Here is a 17,285-nt window from a genome sequence, read left to right as displayed (position 1 = left end):
TTACATTTTTAAGGCAGAAGGTGAACTTTTGTTTTACTGACTTGAAATGATTTACAGTGTAGTGACAGTAATGTTGAGCTGTATGATGTCATTGCTGAGGAAAAAGATACTGGCAAGTTTGAGATAACTTTTCACATTATTTATTGATTTAATTAAGATATGACAAATGCTGCATTATAACGTGTTGGAGAATCAAATCAGAGGATAAAATCCTGTCAGACATATAAATATAGATACAATTTCAGCATTTATTCTCTGGTGGATGCTCGGCACAGCTTTAAGCAGACTCCTTCCTCCTTCAGTCAGGTGTGCTTTTTGGGACCAAACATACAGTTGGGACAGAACATACAGTTAAATATTATAAAATATCACACATATGCTCATATTTTACAGGACTTATTATGTTGCTGTACAGCCTAAACAAAATCTTATCAAATGTCCAAGAAGATGAACATCCTAGAGTTTACAGTATCATTTATGAATCTGCTTCCAAGATTGAGAACACATCTCCAGCCTCAAGTACAGAAACTTGAAATATCAAGCTAAGCTGTTCATGTTTAAACAAATTAGTTCATAGAGAGCAGCGGCCTCACCATCATCACAGTGGCGTAGATGGGTTCCTGCTTTGTTGAGCTTGAGTCTCTGGCTGACCTTGGGTTCACAGCGGCTTTGGAAACAAGTCATAGGAAAGTTGATCATTTAAAAAGAAGACTTTGATAAGATTTCAAGAACAACTTCTCATCAGATTAATTCCAGGATAATTAAACTTTCTAACGACCTGGTTGATATGCATGACCCTGGTCTCTATGAATAGGCGAGACTTGGGAAAATGTATTTCTTTGTGCTATTTCCATAAAGAAATCTTTGAAAACTTAAATGTCTTCTCGGTTAGACAGTTGAAAACACACTGATAGCAATGATATCATGCACAGAGATGCCACTGAATAGAGTGTATAGAAATACCACAAAGTTGACATAGTCTACAAAGGTTTTAGTAAAAATATGACCAGGCCCACTCTCTATTTTGACATTTGGATAAAACCAAAGTACCCAAAGTGTGCCACATTGGGTTTTTACCTCTTGAAAGAGAAACTGGCTACAAAATACCACTGATTCCCACTACAGGAGGCAATGTACACACCATTCTCAAACCTCTGGACATTTCATTTAGCCTCTATGTAATCAAATTCTACTATCGTGCACAATGTGGAATCCATAAGAATATTGACATTTCTTCCATATGACTGTTGTGCATGCATGTACCTCCCCACGGAAAAGTGTCACCAAGGCATGTTACATATAAGTGCAAAGCTGGGGTTCATTACAAGATGGCTGCATTATGTTATTATCTGTTGTAGCACCATTAGCTTGTTATTAATTCACTGTTAATGAACCTATTTAGGGTTAGGGTTCTAATTGTGCAAATTAAAGTTAAGTTATGCAAATGATAGGTTTGCTTATTTGCATTAATCTTCAGTATGAGTGCTTTAAAATAATCAACTAAATGTGCATTTTGTTTTAGTTTTCTCTCCACAAGTCTGAAGGGAGACAAACTAGATGGAAATCACAAAAATTGACGAGTGCATGAAAAAAATCATGATGCATCTTCTCATTTATGGCTATAGTGGAGTAAATCGGTTGCAGCGAGGACTCATCTTCATCTGAAGGGCAGAAAAGACACCGAAACAGTGATCAAGTTAAAACAGTCCATGTATAAATAGTCATAGTGACAGGCTGACTGGGTTTATGAACTCTCTTACCCTGTTCTCTTTGTGGTTTGACTTTAAGCAGAGGCCTGAATTATCAGCAGCATGTACCGTGTCTAAAACAACAACGGCACGTACGAAGCAGAGGCAGAGGAAACAAAAATAAGACATAACCCGTCCCTTGCATTGTAACACGTCTCGCAATTTATCTCATCTGCCACTCTCAAGTCTTTTTGTAGGGCCAACCTAAATACAGACATGAAATGTACCGTGTTTTCAGGGCCAATAAGTAAGACCAAAGTTCTACATTACAGCACTCGTTGTGGTTCAGGTTGTATTAAAGATGTGAATTAAAATAATAAGCCGACCTTTTCCGCGTTTTGCAGTTACAACTGCATAAGTCACGGTGTTCGGATCATCTGTGTCACCTCCAGAGACTGCAACAGAAAAAGAAACAGTGAAATACTGACAACGTTTGCATTCTTTTAAAAATTTAATTCAAGATTTAGAATTAATTCCTGACCTGTCCGGGGTGTACTCCATCTCTCTCCCAGTGAAAGCTGGGGTAGGCTCCAGCACCCCCACAACCCTCCAGGGGACAAGTGGTTACAGAACATGAATGAATGAATGAATTCCCTTTTGTCCTTTTCCCTTTATGCTCCACAGCAACAGAACCACTTTGTCAATAAAGTTCTATTGTGATTGATATTTCTGATTTTGATATATCTGATCAGATCATTTTATTTGGCATTATTACTCTTTGATCATACTCTGATCAGAATAATTGATCAGGTTGAAGAAACACTGCTGACGTAAAAGAAGCCAGACACGTCTTATCTGTCCTCACCGGTTTGATTGTCTTCATCCGAACGCGAAGCTGATGTTGAGGAAACTGAAGGAACAGAGAAGCAACCAGAGAAGTCTCAGTCTTAAATCTGTCTCAAAAACATCAGCTCAAATATCACCAATACCTTCAGGTGCATTCTCTTTTTCAGGAAATAACTGTAGTTGCACATGTACCTCTCCTGATATGAAGACACCCGAGCAGCAGCAGCAGCAGGACCACTGAGAGAAAGGTCATAGTAATCCACAGTGGGTAGAGGGAAGAAGGGGGGTCATTATGAGGACCTGCAAAGAAGAACAATAAGGGATTTATTGCAACATTCAAAATAGTAAGTTATCAATAATAATCAGTGCCACTAAAAAGTTTTGCACACCTTGGAATTTTCTATATTTTTCAGGAAGACCGGGTTTCTACAACGTAGACAAAGAAACCCAATCAAATAACTAAAATAGCATCAGAACCTCATCCCTCCATCAAACATGGGGGTGCTAATGTCCTGGTTTGGGCCTGTTCTGCTGCATCTGGACCAGGACGGCTTGTCCTCATTGATGAACCAATGAATTCTGAATTCTACCAGTGAACTCTAAAAGAAAATGTCAGGACATCTGTCCATGAGCTGAATGTGAAGAGAAACTGGGTCATGCAGCAAGACAACGAGAACCAAGAACACAAGTGGTTCTTCAAAAGAACGGTTAAAGAAGAACACGGAAGAACAATGTTTAGGAATGGCCAAGTCAAAGTCCTGACCTTAATCCAATAGAAATGTTGTGGAAGGACCTGAAGCAAGCAGTTGATGTGAGGAAACCCACCAACATCTCAGAACTGAAGTGGTTCTGTTCTGAGGAATGGGCTAAAATTCCTCCAAGCTGCTGTAGACCACTGATCAGCAGATACCAGAAACATTTAGTTACAAGGAGGTCACAGCAGATACTGGAAACAAGGAGGCTCTGACTTTTACACCTAACAGATCATGAACTAATAAATCTTAATTATCTAATAGAACAAGCAAAACAATATCTTTCTCCTCACCCCTGACAACCAACCAGCTTCCTGGTGATGTCCCGACACCAGAGACGGTGCACTTGTAGAAGCCTTCGTCAGACTTGGAGACACGGTTAATGGTCATCTCTTCTGAGGGACTCCGTTCAATGAGGACGTCATGTTTGAAGAAATTTGCTCTCTGGCTGCTGGAAGTTGTCCCTTTGATTTTGCAGCTCAGGGTCACGCTGTCTCCCTCCAACACAGGAGAAGCAGGACTGTCTAGGATCACGGAACCGTCTGAGCAATAAAAAATACACTGTTTACAATGCTCCAAACAAAAACTGGAGTGAATAGGGATATAAGATGTCAGTTTCACAGAAACGTATGGATTAACATTATACATTAAGAATAAACTGTCTATGAATTTTAATCTGTTGTAGTAAAACATCCACTAGTAGTGATTGCTTCTTTGGTTCAACAATATCTTGGACAAACTAATAATTCTGGATTTCTCGTAGGAACAAAGTCAAATATGTCCAGAAACGCTATAAACCTACCTGTGATAGTGATGTTGACCACGTTGCTTCTCTCTCCATCTTTGGTCTCACACCAGTACTCTCCACTGTCTGTCAAATAAGCTTCATGGATCTCACAAGAGGATGACCTGGCTTTGACATTACACAGTGGACTAACCTCCACATTGTGCCCGGTCTTCTTTATTTCAGAGGAACTGTCGCAATGCAACATCAAGCTCTCGTATACAAAGTACTGCTGTCTGTTTGGAGTGACACGAGGGAACACGGCATCTGCAAAGTATTTCATCCTTTTAACTGAACGACTTCATCATAGACATCCTTAAAGTCTTTCTGTTCAACCAAAACGTGAACAAACTCACCATTTCTGCGACTGTTGCTACTCTGAACGTGTGTCCCCAGATGAATGAACTCCAGCAGCACTAGATGAACAAAGAAACCATCCTTTCATTCATTAACGTGGGAATATAAAGTTAAATAAAAAGAAGAAACCTGAGACTTAGTACTCACACAGTCTGAGGCAGAGAGATGTAACCTCCATCTTGTCTTGCTGCTCACTGTTTGACGACCAGACTGAAACAGAGCTGATGTACAATGTTGAGGAGGGGAGATGAGGGGAGGGAAGGGGGAGGGTTTCCTCTTCCTTTGCAGTTTGTATCTGATGTCACAGTGGCTTCAGCAGACTGACATGTACTAATAAGGCATGTCAGCCCTCTCTGTCAGCATGTGTCTCAAAGTCGTGCTCATGTTCACACACGTGTGTTCCGCACATTTTTCACTTTTCCTTCTGAATAAAAAATAATTTGCATATCACTGCAGAAAGGAAACTTGATAGAGCTGCACGTAAAGCCATGTCTCTGGAACAATGACACTGACATGCGTGCCTTGAAGACAGTAATGTGCACAGGAAGCTCAGGACTCCTACGATTCATATTTGGACAGTGGGGCTCCTCAAGATGTACAACCAGTGCAGAGAAGTAAGGGTGTGGAGGTTGGGGTGGTGGATGGGCATGTAGACAGTTTTTCCAAATCTGCAATTTACATTTTGGTTAGGATTAGGGTTAGGGTTATGTGGAAGGTTATCCCATTTCAACAACAATAATTGAATTTAAGGAGAATTTTGAAAAGAATTATAGTCTTATATAAAGTCTATATGTCTTTGGACGGTGGGAGGAAGCTGGAGTACCTGGAGAGAACTATGAGTAGACAACAACATCAGGTGTGTTCACACTGCAACATAAGGGTGCTTTCACACATTGGTCGTTGTTCCATAAGTGGGAGAATTCATCCCTCAAGTCGGTTTCGTTAGTTCTGGTCTGAACAAGGCAATGTTATGACCCGGCTTGATAGCTGCACCATAATGTGCAACTGTAAGAGTTTATTTCATTAAAAAGAAAATCTAAAAGGGTCGGACATGGTGAGCACCTGCAACTGAAAAGTGGTCGCCTTACTGTTACATACTCCATAAGAAGCAAGAAGTTTGTTCTCACAGCTTGTTCTCAACACGTCAACAGGGCAGTCTGTTGGTCCGTGATTGGTCAGAAATTGGAAGTGGGTGTGGTTAAAGCAGAAAAACGGAAATGCTAGTGTCAAGTCTGTGAGCTGCAGATGCCGATATTGGCAGTGTGACTGCTAATCTCTCCTGGGTAGAGATCATCATACTGTGTGTGGGTACATGCTGAATAAACAGCATGATCGGACAGACATGGTCGTCAGAACGACTGGCCGACATCCAAAAACGGTAAAAAAGTGTGTCTCATCATCTGTCTCCCACAATGCTCAGCGTGACTGACGTATACTGCAGAGGGAGGGGCCCTATGTGGACTTTCCTGGAGTTTCTCGTGAAGTATAAATGGCCTAGCTAGAATGAACTTTGTTCTTGTAGACCTAGGCGTGAATAAAAAAAACTGAACCATGGTTAAATGTTAATCAATTACTGCTTGACTCAGAATGAAATGCAGGAAAAGGAACAGACTGTGGTTGTTGTGTTCACACCACCCCAAAGGAAACTGACCTGAGGGATAAACGCCCCCAGGTTTCAGAACAATTTCCTTAGTGTGAAAACAGGTTAACCCAGCTTACCACACTACAGTACATACCACACAAACTCCTGCACACTACCCTGGCCTGACAACTGCCTCATTAAGGTCAAGGGGTTTTATTGTTCCTGGTTTGATTGTAGCTGTATTATTATTTTATGGTCCAAATCCGTAACCTGGCAACAGGCTCAAAGTCCAGTCAGTCTGAAATCAGAAACACTTCACGCAGCAGGTACGTCGTCTTCTGACTTTTATTTTTTCTTCTTCTTACTTCATCTAACTTATACTGAGAAAAAAACAAACAATCCTCGTTTTGGATCCGTGTTTAGACCACAGTTACTGAGTATAAAGAGACTATTAGCTACATTATCAGGCATTAATCCATACAGATCTCAAAGGTAACTGAAGGTTAAAGTCATCTTAACTGCACGGTAAACAACAGATAAGATGGCACAACTCTTTAAGGGTAGAGGTAAAGGTTCACAAAACTGAAAGTATGATATTCAAGAATTTTGACGGGACTTCTTACTTCACCTGATCACCATTGTATTGACTGATTTCTGTTTATTTTGTTGTTGCAGGATGCATCACCAGAAGACAAGACCATTCCTTCAGTCTCAGTTCAGAGTGCTGCTCGTCCATCTTCTCCTACATCACTTTTGTAGAGGTATGTCACACACAAACGCTATTGAATCTTGTCAGATTACAATTACTCTTTAAATAAAACAATGATAAGAAAAATAATTCCCTTAGACCTGAATGAAGCCACCTACTGGTGCTGCAACATATGTCTGTCCAGTATTTTCTCAGCTCATGTTTAAAAGCACCATCTTTTCTTCAAGTTAGTTTGAACTAGGGCTGTCAATAGAGGAAAATATTTAATTGTGAATGATCGCATTATTTCCATAGTCAACAAGTTTGTATATTCCTCACTGCATGGTCACTTTGTTGTTTGGATAAACCATGACCTGGATGATTTCACAACCTTTATAGACAAACAGAATGATGATGAATTTGAAGCACAGGGACGAGAGAAATGATTGGCTCAGAGAAGGCATGATGAAATTAAAGTAGGGACTGATTTTGAAAAGGAAACAGAGCGATAGCCCACATTCACCAGAGGGGAACAAATCTTGAGGAGGCAGATGTTCCTTCAACACACTGAGCCCTCAAACGCTCCTTATAGCTGGTTCCTAAATCAGTACAATGATCTTTTTTTTTTTCCAGTTCAGTCTCAGTTAATCAGTCCCTCTCAGCCAATAACTGCCCCAGTTGGAGGAGACATAATCCTGCCATCCGTGCTCATGTTCACACACGTGTGTTCAGCACATTTTTTACTTTTCCTTCTGAATAAAAAATAATTTGCATATCACTGCAGAAAGGAAACTTGATAGAGCTGCACGTAAAGCCATGTCTCTGGAACAATGACACTGACATGCGTGCCTTGAAGACAGTAATGTGCACAGGAAGCTCAGGACTCCTACGATTCATATTTGGACAGTGGGGCTCCTCAAGATGTACAACCAGTGCAGAGAAGTAAGGGTGTGGAGGTTGGGGTGGTGGATGGGCATGTAGTAGACAGTTTTTCCAAATCTGCAATTTACATTTTTGTTAGGGTTAGGGTTAGGGTTATGTGGAAGGTAATCCTATTTCAACAACAATAATTGAATTTAAGGAGAATTTTGAAAAGAATTATAGTCTTATATAAAGTCTATATGTCTTTGGACGGTGGGAGGAAGCTGGAGTACCTGGAGAGAACTATGAGTAGACAACAACATCAGGTGTGTTCACACTGCAACATAAGGGTGCTTTCACACATTGGTCGTTGTTCCATAAGTGGGAGAATTCATCCCTCAAGTCGGTTTCGTTAGTTCTGGTCTGAACAAGGCAATGTTATGACCCGGCTTGATAGCTGCACCATAATGTGCAACTGTAAGAGTTTATTTCATTAAAAAGAAAATCTAAAAGGGTCGGACATGGTGAGCACCTGCAACTGAAAAGTGGTCGCCTTACTGTTACATACTCCATAAGAAGCAAGAAGTTTGTTCTCACAGCTTGTTCTCAACACGTCAACAGGGCAGTCTGTTGGTCCGTGATTGGTCAGAAATTGGAAGTGGGTGTGGTTACAGCAGAAAAACGGAAATGCTAGTGTCAAGTCTGTGAGCTGCAGATGCCGATATTGGCAGTGTGACTGCTAATCTCTCCTGGGTAGAGATCATCATACTGTGTGTGGGTACATGCTGAATAAACAGCATGATCGGACAGACATGGTCGTCAGAACGACTGGCCGACATCCAAAAATGGTAAAAAAGTGTGTCTCATCATCTGTCTCCCACAATGCTCAGCGTGACTGACGTATACTGCAGAGGGAGGGGCCCTATGTGGACTTTCCTGGAGTTTCTCGTGAAGTATAAATGGCCTAGCTAGAATGAACTTTGTTCTTGTAGACCTAGGCGTGAATAAAAAAAACTGAACCATGGTTAAATGTTAATCAATTACTGAGCCCTCAAACGCTCCTTATAGCTGGTTCCTAAATCAGTACAATGATCTTTTCTTTCCAGGTCAGTCTCAGTTAATCAGTCCCTCTCAGCCAATAACTTCCCCAGTTGGAGGAGACATAATCCTGCCATGTCACCTGGAACCTGCTCAAGATGTCACCACCAGTACGCTGGAGTGGACCAAACCTGATCTGAACTCCAAATTCATCCACGTGGCACGGGCTGGTCAGGAACTCATGAGTATGAAAAACCCATCTTACAATGGAAGAACGTCACTGTTCAGTGAAGAACTCAAGCACGGAAACATTTCACTGAAACTCTCCAAAGTCAAACCTGCTGATGGAGGGACGTACAGATGCTTTATTCCAGAAAGGAACGAAGAATCTTTTGTTGATCTTGTTGTTGGTGAGTACATTGAGTGGATCCTTTGGTTGGTCCACTTTTAAGACAAACTTCATGTTCCATGATTGGGCAAGAAACGTTTAGGTTAGCTACTCCAATCAGGCATAACATTATGACCACCTTCCTAATACTGTGTAGGTCTCCGTTGTGGTGACTCATCAGGGAATGGACATGGGCCTTCTGAGGGTGTCCTGTGGTGTCTGGTAACAGAATGTTGTTAGTGGGGGCCTTTGAGGGGAGGGGCCTCTGTGGATCATCCCACAGATACTTGATCAGTTTGGGATCCAGTGAATCTGGAGGCCAGGTCAACACCTTGTGCTGTTCTTCATGTTATTTTTAGTTGTTCCTAAAGTGTTTTTGTGTGTGTTCCTGTGTCAGGCTGCATCCTGCTGGGGATGGCTGCTGACATCAAGTAGTGTCATTGCTATGGGGTGGGGGTGCCTGGTCTGGTCTAGGTGGGTGCTACATGTCTAAGTAACATCCACACCAATGACTGCCAGGTCCAAAAGTTTCCCAGCAGAACATTGGATTGTCACAAGATGGTTTCAATGTTATTTACTTCTCCTGTCAGTGGTAGTTATGTTGTGGCTGATCGGTGTAGATTAAATGTTCAAAAAGTAATGCAAATAGAATGAGAAATCCCAAAAGTCAAATGTTTAACAGAGCTGTCTTGACTTATTTCACTCTTCCAGCATCAGCTCCTGTTTCCTCACCCGTCATCAGTTTATCAGGGATGGACAGAGACAGAGGAGGAGTGGTGTTACAGTGTGAGTCTGCAGGCTGGTATCCAGAGCCTGAGGTGTTGTGGCTGGACGCTGAGGGAAACCTGCTCTCTGCTGGACCTCCAGAGACAGTCAGAGGTCCTGATGACCTCTATACTGTCAGCAGCAGAGTGACTGTGGACAAGAGACACAGCAACAGCTTCACCTGTAGAGTCCAACAGAACAACATCAACCAGACCAGAGAGGCTCACATACATGTTCTAGGTAGAACACGCTTAGAAAACGGACCATGAGATTATTTTAGTTTGACACAGTTTGTGTGTGATTGTGTAGAAATGTCATGTAACTCTGTGTGTTATCATTTCAGATGATTTCTTCTTGTCCTCGTCCAGTTCTGCTGTTCCCATCATCACTGGTTTGGCTGTTAGCTTGGCTGTTAGCATCATGGTTATTTTAGCAGGTGTCTTCTTTGTGTGGAGACAAAATACAACCAGTAAGTTCCAGATGAGTTACCACATTAATGATCTAAAACACCAGCAAACGTCTTTTATAGTTGAATTCAGCTGCTTTGATTTTACACAGAAACCAAGAAAAGATCCAGAGATGATGCTGACAGAGGAGAACAGCTCCTGACAGAGGAAACAGTGAAGATGAATGTTTTAGAAGAAACTAAAGATGTAAGAGACAAGAAGTAAAACATTAAAGGTTTAGATTGATCAGTTTGAACAAAGTTTAATCAGTAAACCTGCTGACTGATCATCATCCATCTGTCTGTTTGATAGCTGACAGAGAAATATGAGAAGATTGAAGAAGAAAACCTGCAGAAAACCAAAGAAGAACTGAAGAACAAGACTGAAGAGATGGAGAAACATGTAGAGACACATCAACAATATCATTATATTATTGAGGACTTACCTGTAATCAACACAACTGTGACGTTGCTCCATCTATAGGTGAAATGATACAACAACAGGTTTTCTCCTCCTCTCAGGTCAATGAACTAAAGGAGGAGAATCATCAGCTGCAGGAGGAGCTGGAGACCAGAAACAAAGAGCTGAAGAAGATAAAAGATGAGGTGAAGAACAAGCTCATAGACATGGAGAGAGAAGTATTTTATTCATACACATCATTCTCATCAGAAACAACAACATCCAGAAAGTTAAATAAATATGTTTACACATATAATACAAGTCTAGTTTGAACTAAATTTTTTTTCTATGAATACGTCCTTTAGATTAAATGTCAAATGTGTTGTTTAGTCTGACATGAAGAAATAGAATCAGTGATGATAAAATCTTTTTTTATTTGACTTTAATAAATTCTTCCAGTTGGTGAAAAACAAAGCTGCTGCTTCCAAGTCTTCCAGGTTTCTCAGTGATCACATTATAAGAACTATGATACAATCTGCATGTCCATCATTTATAATCTTTCCTAATCTCTCTTCATTCTTCTCAGTCGTCTAGTTCCAAAAGACAGAAGGAGGAGGTTAGTAGTTTCTATCAGATTCTTTTCCAGCCACATGTTTGTTCTCATTTCAATGTGTTTCTATTTAATTTAATCTTCAGATCATTTTCATGTTCTAAGGAGGTTGATGTTGGTGGTCAACATCTTCTCTCTGCTTGGTAGAAGGTCAGAAGGTCTGACTATGTTCTAGCCAGAATACTCTGTCCTATCTCCTAACTAGAATAGACTGGTATGATGTAGACCACCTGCTGGATGAACAGATAAAGAAATTATGATTATTTTTATATTTTCTCCAGAATACTTTTATCTCTTAAAGGGGAACTCTGGCGCAAAATGAACCTGGGGTTAATAACACATGTGTACCGAGTTCAACCGTTCTTTGGTATTTGTTTTCATGCATTTGTTTTGTTAGTCAAATGTGACCAGTTTTCTTGCACTTACACGGTAGCATAACTAGGGTCTCTACATGTAAACCGAAGCATTGAGAACTTTGCAAGTATACAGGTAGTTTATTAAAAAAGGAACACAGTACAGTTCGCGTCTGGCCCGCATATCCAGGCGGGCGCCATCTTGGGGAAACAGACAGTTCAGTTTCCCCAAGATGGGCAAATCGCCTGGATATGCGAGCCAGACATGAACGGTACTGTATTCCTTTTTTAATAAACTACCTGTATACTTGCAAAGTATACTTGCAAAGTTCTCAATGCTTCGGTTTACATGTAGAGACCCTAGTTATGCTACCGTGTAAGTGTGGTGATATTGTGAGCCTTGTTCGTGGTATAGAAATAGCGATTTCTTTTTATGTGTAGGTGTGCCCCGAAGGCTAGCGTTATACGCTAAATAGCGGTTTGCAAGAAAACTGGTCACATTTGACTAACAAAACAAATGCATGAAAACAAATACCAGAGAACGGCTGAACTCGGTACACATGTGTTATTAACCCCAGGTTCATTTCGCGCCGGAGTTCCCCTTTAAAGTCACATACTTTGTTCCTCTGGTTGGTTGGAGGATTATCCAGTTTTATACCATGGTCTGGGTGAATACTCGATTCTGATTGGCTGGAGGGTGTAGGTTAAAAAGTGATAATGTACACCTAGGAAAGACGTTCCGTCAAATTGCCTGATGACAGTTCTAAATTATTGCGCTGGCTCAAACGCTAGATGGTAACCATGGCAACGGAGACTCAACGTTATTTCACAGTTTATTCATCGCAACAGCAAGACATACAAAACATGAGTGATTTTATCATTTATTTTAACTTATTTGGTGAGTTTGACAACTTTGAAGACTTGGACGCAGCAGAAGAAAAAGAGAGAAGAGAATATGAAAAGAAAAAGGGGAAGCGACACAAGGAGGTGACACCGGAGGAATTGAACGAATTAGAGGATGACAAGGACGAGATAAACACAAAGAAAACGATTTAGGAAACTATCTGTGAACTTTGATTCTTTGAAACAAAATTTCGCATCATTCTCTGGACACACACAAGTAGCACTGGCCTTCTGAAATGATACTTCGTATCACATAACGTAAGGTTAAGCCATCATCTCACTTACCATCACTGATCAACTGCTGCGGTCGGGTCGCTATGGCCAACGTCTGTATACGGGAGATATTAAATAGTGCGCTCGACTTGTAAAAATAAAAAAACGCTCACGATTTTAACTCTAAAACACGTTAAAGTGTTATTAATTGATTAAATATTTCTTTCTTTCGTAAGTGACCATGGTATAAGCGGGATAATGCCCTTCAAGGTGTCCATTAACAGAAATTAATGGACTTCGCGGAAGCTTCGCGTCGGACGGTTCACGCCTCCGCGTCGTCCATTAATTTCTGTTAATGGACACCTCGTCGGGCATTATCCCTTACGTGTTTTACTATGTATCAGTTTACATGTGTCCCATAAAGAAATGGATCATACTAAACTCATATTCTGATAAGAACTGAGACTTGTTACTTCAAGCTAACATTACTTTGGGTGTTGTACATACAGATAAACAAAAACTCTGCTCCACCTACAGGTCAAATGATAGAACTACAGGAAGAAACAGCATTTAAAATACACACAGTAGATAATAGAGAATATGTTCTGAACAAGTTACTGTCTGACTGTTAACAATCTGGACTTCACCTCCTTTTTACTCAGATAAATGAACTAAAGGAGGAGAAGAAGAAGCTGAAGGAGGAGCTGGAGACCAGAAACAAAGAGCTGGAGACTAAAAATAAAGAGCTGGATACCAGAAACAAAGAGCTGGAGACCAGAAACAAAGAGCTGGAGACCAGAAACAAAGAGCTGGAGAAGATAAAAGATGAGGTGAAGAACAAGCTCATAGACATGGAGAGAGAAGTATTTTATTCACACTCATCATTCTCATCAGAAACAACAACATCCAGAAAGTTAAATAAATATGTTTTTCACATATACACGTCTTGCTTAAACAATTTTTTTTTCTTTGAATACATCCTTCAGATTAAATGTCAAATGTGTTGTTTAGTCTGACATGAAGAAATAGAATCAGTGATGATAAAATCTTTTTTATTTGACTTTAATAAATTCTTCCAGTTGGAGAAAAAACAAAGCTGCTGCTTCCAAGTCTTCCAGGTTTCTCAGTGATCACATTATAAGAACTATGATACAATCTGCATTTAGACCATGTCATCCAGGTACTGGAGGGTTATCAGCTCGATTCCCGGAACAAGTGTCCTTAGGCAAGACACTGAACGTCCAGTTTGTCCGGTGTTCGAATGTGTGAGCAAATAGGCAGATGTGTCAGTGTGACTGTAGAATAGTACTACATGAAAACAAGACCATTTACATTGTTCATAATCTTTCCTGATCTTTCTTCATACTTTTCAGTCGTCTAGTTCCAAGAATAATAAGAAGGAGGAGGTTAGTAGTTTCTATCAGATTCTTTTCCAGCCACATGTTTGTTCTCATTTCAATGTGTTTCTATTTAATTTAATCTTCAGATCATTTTCATGTTCTAAGGAGGTTGATGTTGTAAAGAAGTAAAGAAATGATTTGATCAGTGACAGAAAGCTTCACATATTTGACTCTAATCTCAGAGAGACTGAGTTCTCTGTTCTTAATGAACTACTGGTGGAGTTTGACAAACACAAACACAACTCTGCTCCATCTACAGGTCAAATGATAGAACTACAGGAAGAAACAGCATTTAAAATACACACAGTAGATAATAGAGAATATGTTCTGGACAAGTTACTGTCTGACTGTTAACAATCTGGACTTCACCTCCTTTTTACTCAGATAAATAAACTAAAGGGGGAGAAGAAGAAGCTGGAGGAGGAGCTGGAGACCAGAAACAAAGAGCTGAAGAAGATAAAAGATGAGGTGAAGAACAAACTCATCGACATGGAGAGAGAAAAAAATATGTGTACACATGAGAATACTGTAAAGTAGATTCTTCAGATCAAATGACAAACATGTTTATAAGTCTGACATGGAGAAACAGAAACAGACAAGAGCAAAGGGAGACACTGAAATCAAATCGTATATCTCCTTCTGTAGTGGAGATTTACAATTGATTGTTGGTGTTGATGAAAATATTCCAACTGAAGTGTGCCCCTGGCCACAGTAGAGCTCCTACACACTAAAGCCTACTTGCTTGTGGTGCTGTTAAATATTGATAATGATGTTACAGAAGAAATTTACTTCGTTATGATACAGAAGAAAAATGCTCTGCAATCAGTCTGTAAAGGTTCTCATCCAGGTCATGGTGTATCCAGGAAAAAAAAAAAAAAAAAAAAGCTGAAACAAGGGCAACGGGACTTGTTGGGTTTACAAACTCACAGAAACATGAACCTACAGCACTTTTTACTTCAATGTTTATTACAAATAAAATATGAACCAACAGCGGAAAGGTGGTTAGCACTGATGCCTCACAGCAAGAAGGTCCCAGGTTCAAATCCATGGGCCGACTGGGCCTTTCTGTGTGGCGTTTGAATGTTCTCCCTGTGTCTGCGTGGGTTCTCTCCAGGTTCTCCAGCTTCCTCCAAAGACATGCTGGTTAGGTTCATTGGTGATTCTAAATTGGCTGTAGGGTTAACCCTAACCCTAACCCCTCACATGTGAGTGTGAATGGTTGTCTGTCTCTCTGTGTTAGCCCTGTGATGGACTGGAGACCTGTCCAGGGTGTACCCCGCCTCTCGCCCGATGACAGCTGGGATAGGCTCCAGCAGACCCCGTGACCCTTAACAGGAATAAACAGTTACAGAAGATGAATGAATTAAATATTTACCAACAACTATTTAGTTCATATCAATCAGAATAAATGACATAAATGTTGATTCACTTCAACAAATACTTCAGAAAGAAAACATTCAAATCCACTCAGAGGAAACATCATGAACAAGACTTGATCACATCTCAGAGAAACACTAAACAGAATCCATCAGAAATGAAATCTCTCTTCATCTCTTCTTTCTACCAGTTAATGAAGCAGATCAACAAAGACGAGGAACATGGAATGAAACATGAGAAGGACACGAAGGAGAAGGAAACAAAGGTTGATCTTTAATGCAACTCTTTTAATTCCGTAATAAGGAAGTAGTTTTTAACCAAATCAGTTTCTCATGTTCCTCAATAAAAGTAAATGTTTCTCATCATGTCTCTTTATGTGACTTCACTCTCAGCGGAGGAAGAAGCTCAAAGAGAAGGAGGAGAAAAGAGAAAGAGCTGAGAAAGAAGTGGAGACTCTGGAGAGGAAACTGAAGACTGAGGTGCTTCACTAATAAAGTCTGAATGATTGACTGATAGAACATGAAGCTGACTGATGTGGAAGGACTAATCTGTGGATGTCGTCTCCTCCCAGTCAGAGGAAATCAAACCTGAACTAACACATCTTCATCATTCTCTGACAAAGCAGAACAGCAGCAGCTCAGACAGTCAGGAGACGTCAGGAGACATCACTGTGGTCGTTGGTGCCTACTGCAAATATATCCGTCTCAGCAACATATCTGATCAGGTGATGTTGCTTTAAGTGTCAAAATCTATTTTCTTTTTCTTTTCATAGAAAATATTGATGCAACAGATTTAATAGACACCAACATTCATTTGTTCCTGTCTCTGTGTCTCATTCTTCTTCTTGTCTTTCATTTCCGTCCTGCAGGACAAACCACTGGAAGGACGTCAGTTAAAAGTACAGATCAACAATACAGAACCCATCACATACACATTTGATCAATCAATGGAAGTCAAGGCTGGAAAGTCTTTTACTGTGAGTCTTTCTAGATGTTTCATTGATGTTGCTATATTTTTCATTTTCTTACTTTTCCTTCAGTTTTTCTAATTATTATTTTCTGACTGTGACTCTGTGACCTTTGGGTTTACTACATTTACAGGTATGGCGTCCAGACTGTGGTAACTATTGTCCTGACCCTGGTGACCTGGTGTGGGAGGACCTGACATCCTGGAAGCTCGGAGACAGAGTCCAGGCCACTCTGCAGTGAAATAGTTCCCAGTTGAACTCCTTCAATAAAGTTCAGTAATCCATCAAACAGCAAACATTCTAGATGAGAAACAGCACGACTCAGATCTTCCTGCAGAAACCACACACTGCAGAGAAAGTCTCTGGAAACACTTGGCTCCATTTTATTGGATTAGTCAAGTTTGATGTGAACGTTGGTTTGTTTAAAAGACTTTTACAGGATGAGGTCAGTATTTTAGATTCTATGGAACAGGTCTCCTTGTTTTCTCCAATCAACAGATGAAAATCCAGATGGACATTTTAACTTTTAGTTTGATAAACATACATGTGTCCAAATCTTAAAAATAAAGAATACACTTTTGCATTCATTGACTGATATTTGTGCATTTTATTTGACTTTGTAGCAAAAATGTGCGAGGCGATGCTAGTAGGTGGTTTAGGCTTCTGCGTCAATTTGATGCCGTAGCTACGGCAACAGCCCAGACCCTACACAGACTCACTACATTGAGGAAAAGTTAAATGAGGAGGTTCAGAGATACAAACATTTGTATGACTCGTCTTCAGAGAAAGTTTCAGTCGCCATTGTTGAAAGCAAAGCAGGAAGTGGAAACAAAAATTATCCCAACTGGCAAAACAGACACAAGCAAAT

The 17,285-nt window shown here is 40.3% G+C and overlaps 2 protein-coding genes across 2 annotated transcripts; one reads left to right on the top strand and one right to left on the bottom strand.

Annotated features, from left to right (window-relative positions):
- Window positions 1–2,539: 2,539 nt before the first annotated feature.
- Window positions 2,540–4,353, bottom strand: LOC311492303 (Fc receptor-like A; the record flags this gene model as incomplete). Its single annotated transcript, XM_084550540.1, has 4 exons — window positions 2,540–2,598; window positions 2,727–2,834; window positions 3,580–3,828; window positions 4,089–4,353. 4 exons carry the CDS (start codon window positions 4,351–4,353, stop codon window positions 2,540–2,542), a joined length of 681 nt encoding a protein of 226 aa, XP_084406666.1.
- A 2,197-nt stretch (window positions 4,354–6,550) lies between these two features.
- On the top strand, window positions 6,551–17,004 carry LOC311492292 (uncharacterized protein; the record flags this gene model as incomplete). The annotated part of the gene is made up of 9 exons (XM_084550528.1): window positions 6,551–6,575; window positions 6,685–6,770; window positions 14,047–14,079; window positions 14,458–14,541; window positions 15,641–15,703; window positions 15,843–15,929; window positions 16,076–16,174; window positions 16,319–16,426; window positions 16,551–17,004. The coding sequence occupies 9 exons, from the start codon at window positions 6,551–6,553 to the stop codon at window positions 16,656–16,658; spliced, it is 693 nt and encodes a 230-aa protein (XP_084406654.1). The 3' UTR covers window positions 16,659–17,004.
- Between the last annotated feature and the right edge of the window lie 281 nt (window positions 17,005–17,285).

This window comes from Chelon labrosus (assembly GCF_963514085.1).
Source record: "Chelon labrosus genome assembly, chromosome: 1".
NCBI classification, from domain to species: domain Eukaryota; kingdom Metazoa; phylum Chordata; class Actinopteri; order Mugiliformes; family Mugilidae; genus Chelon; species Chelon labrosus.
Note: the sequence above shows the minus strand (reverse complement) of the source record. Positions and strands in the feature narration are given on the sequence as shown.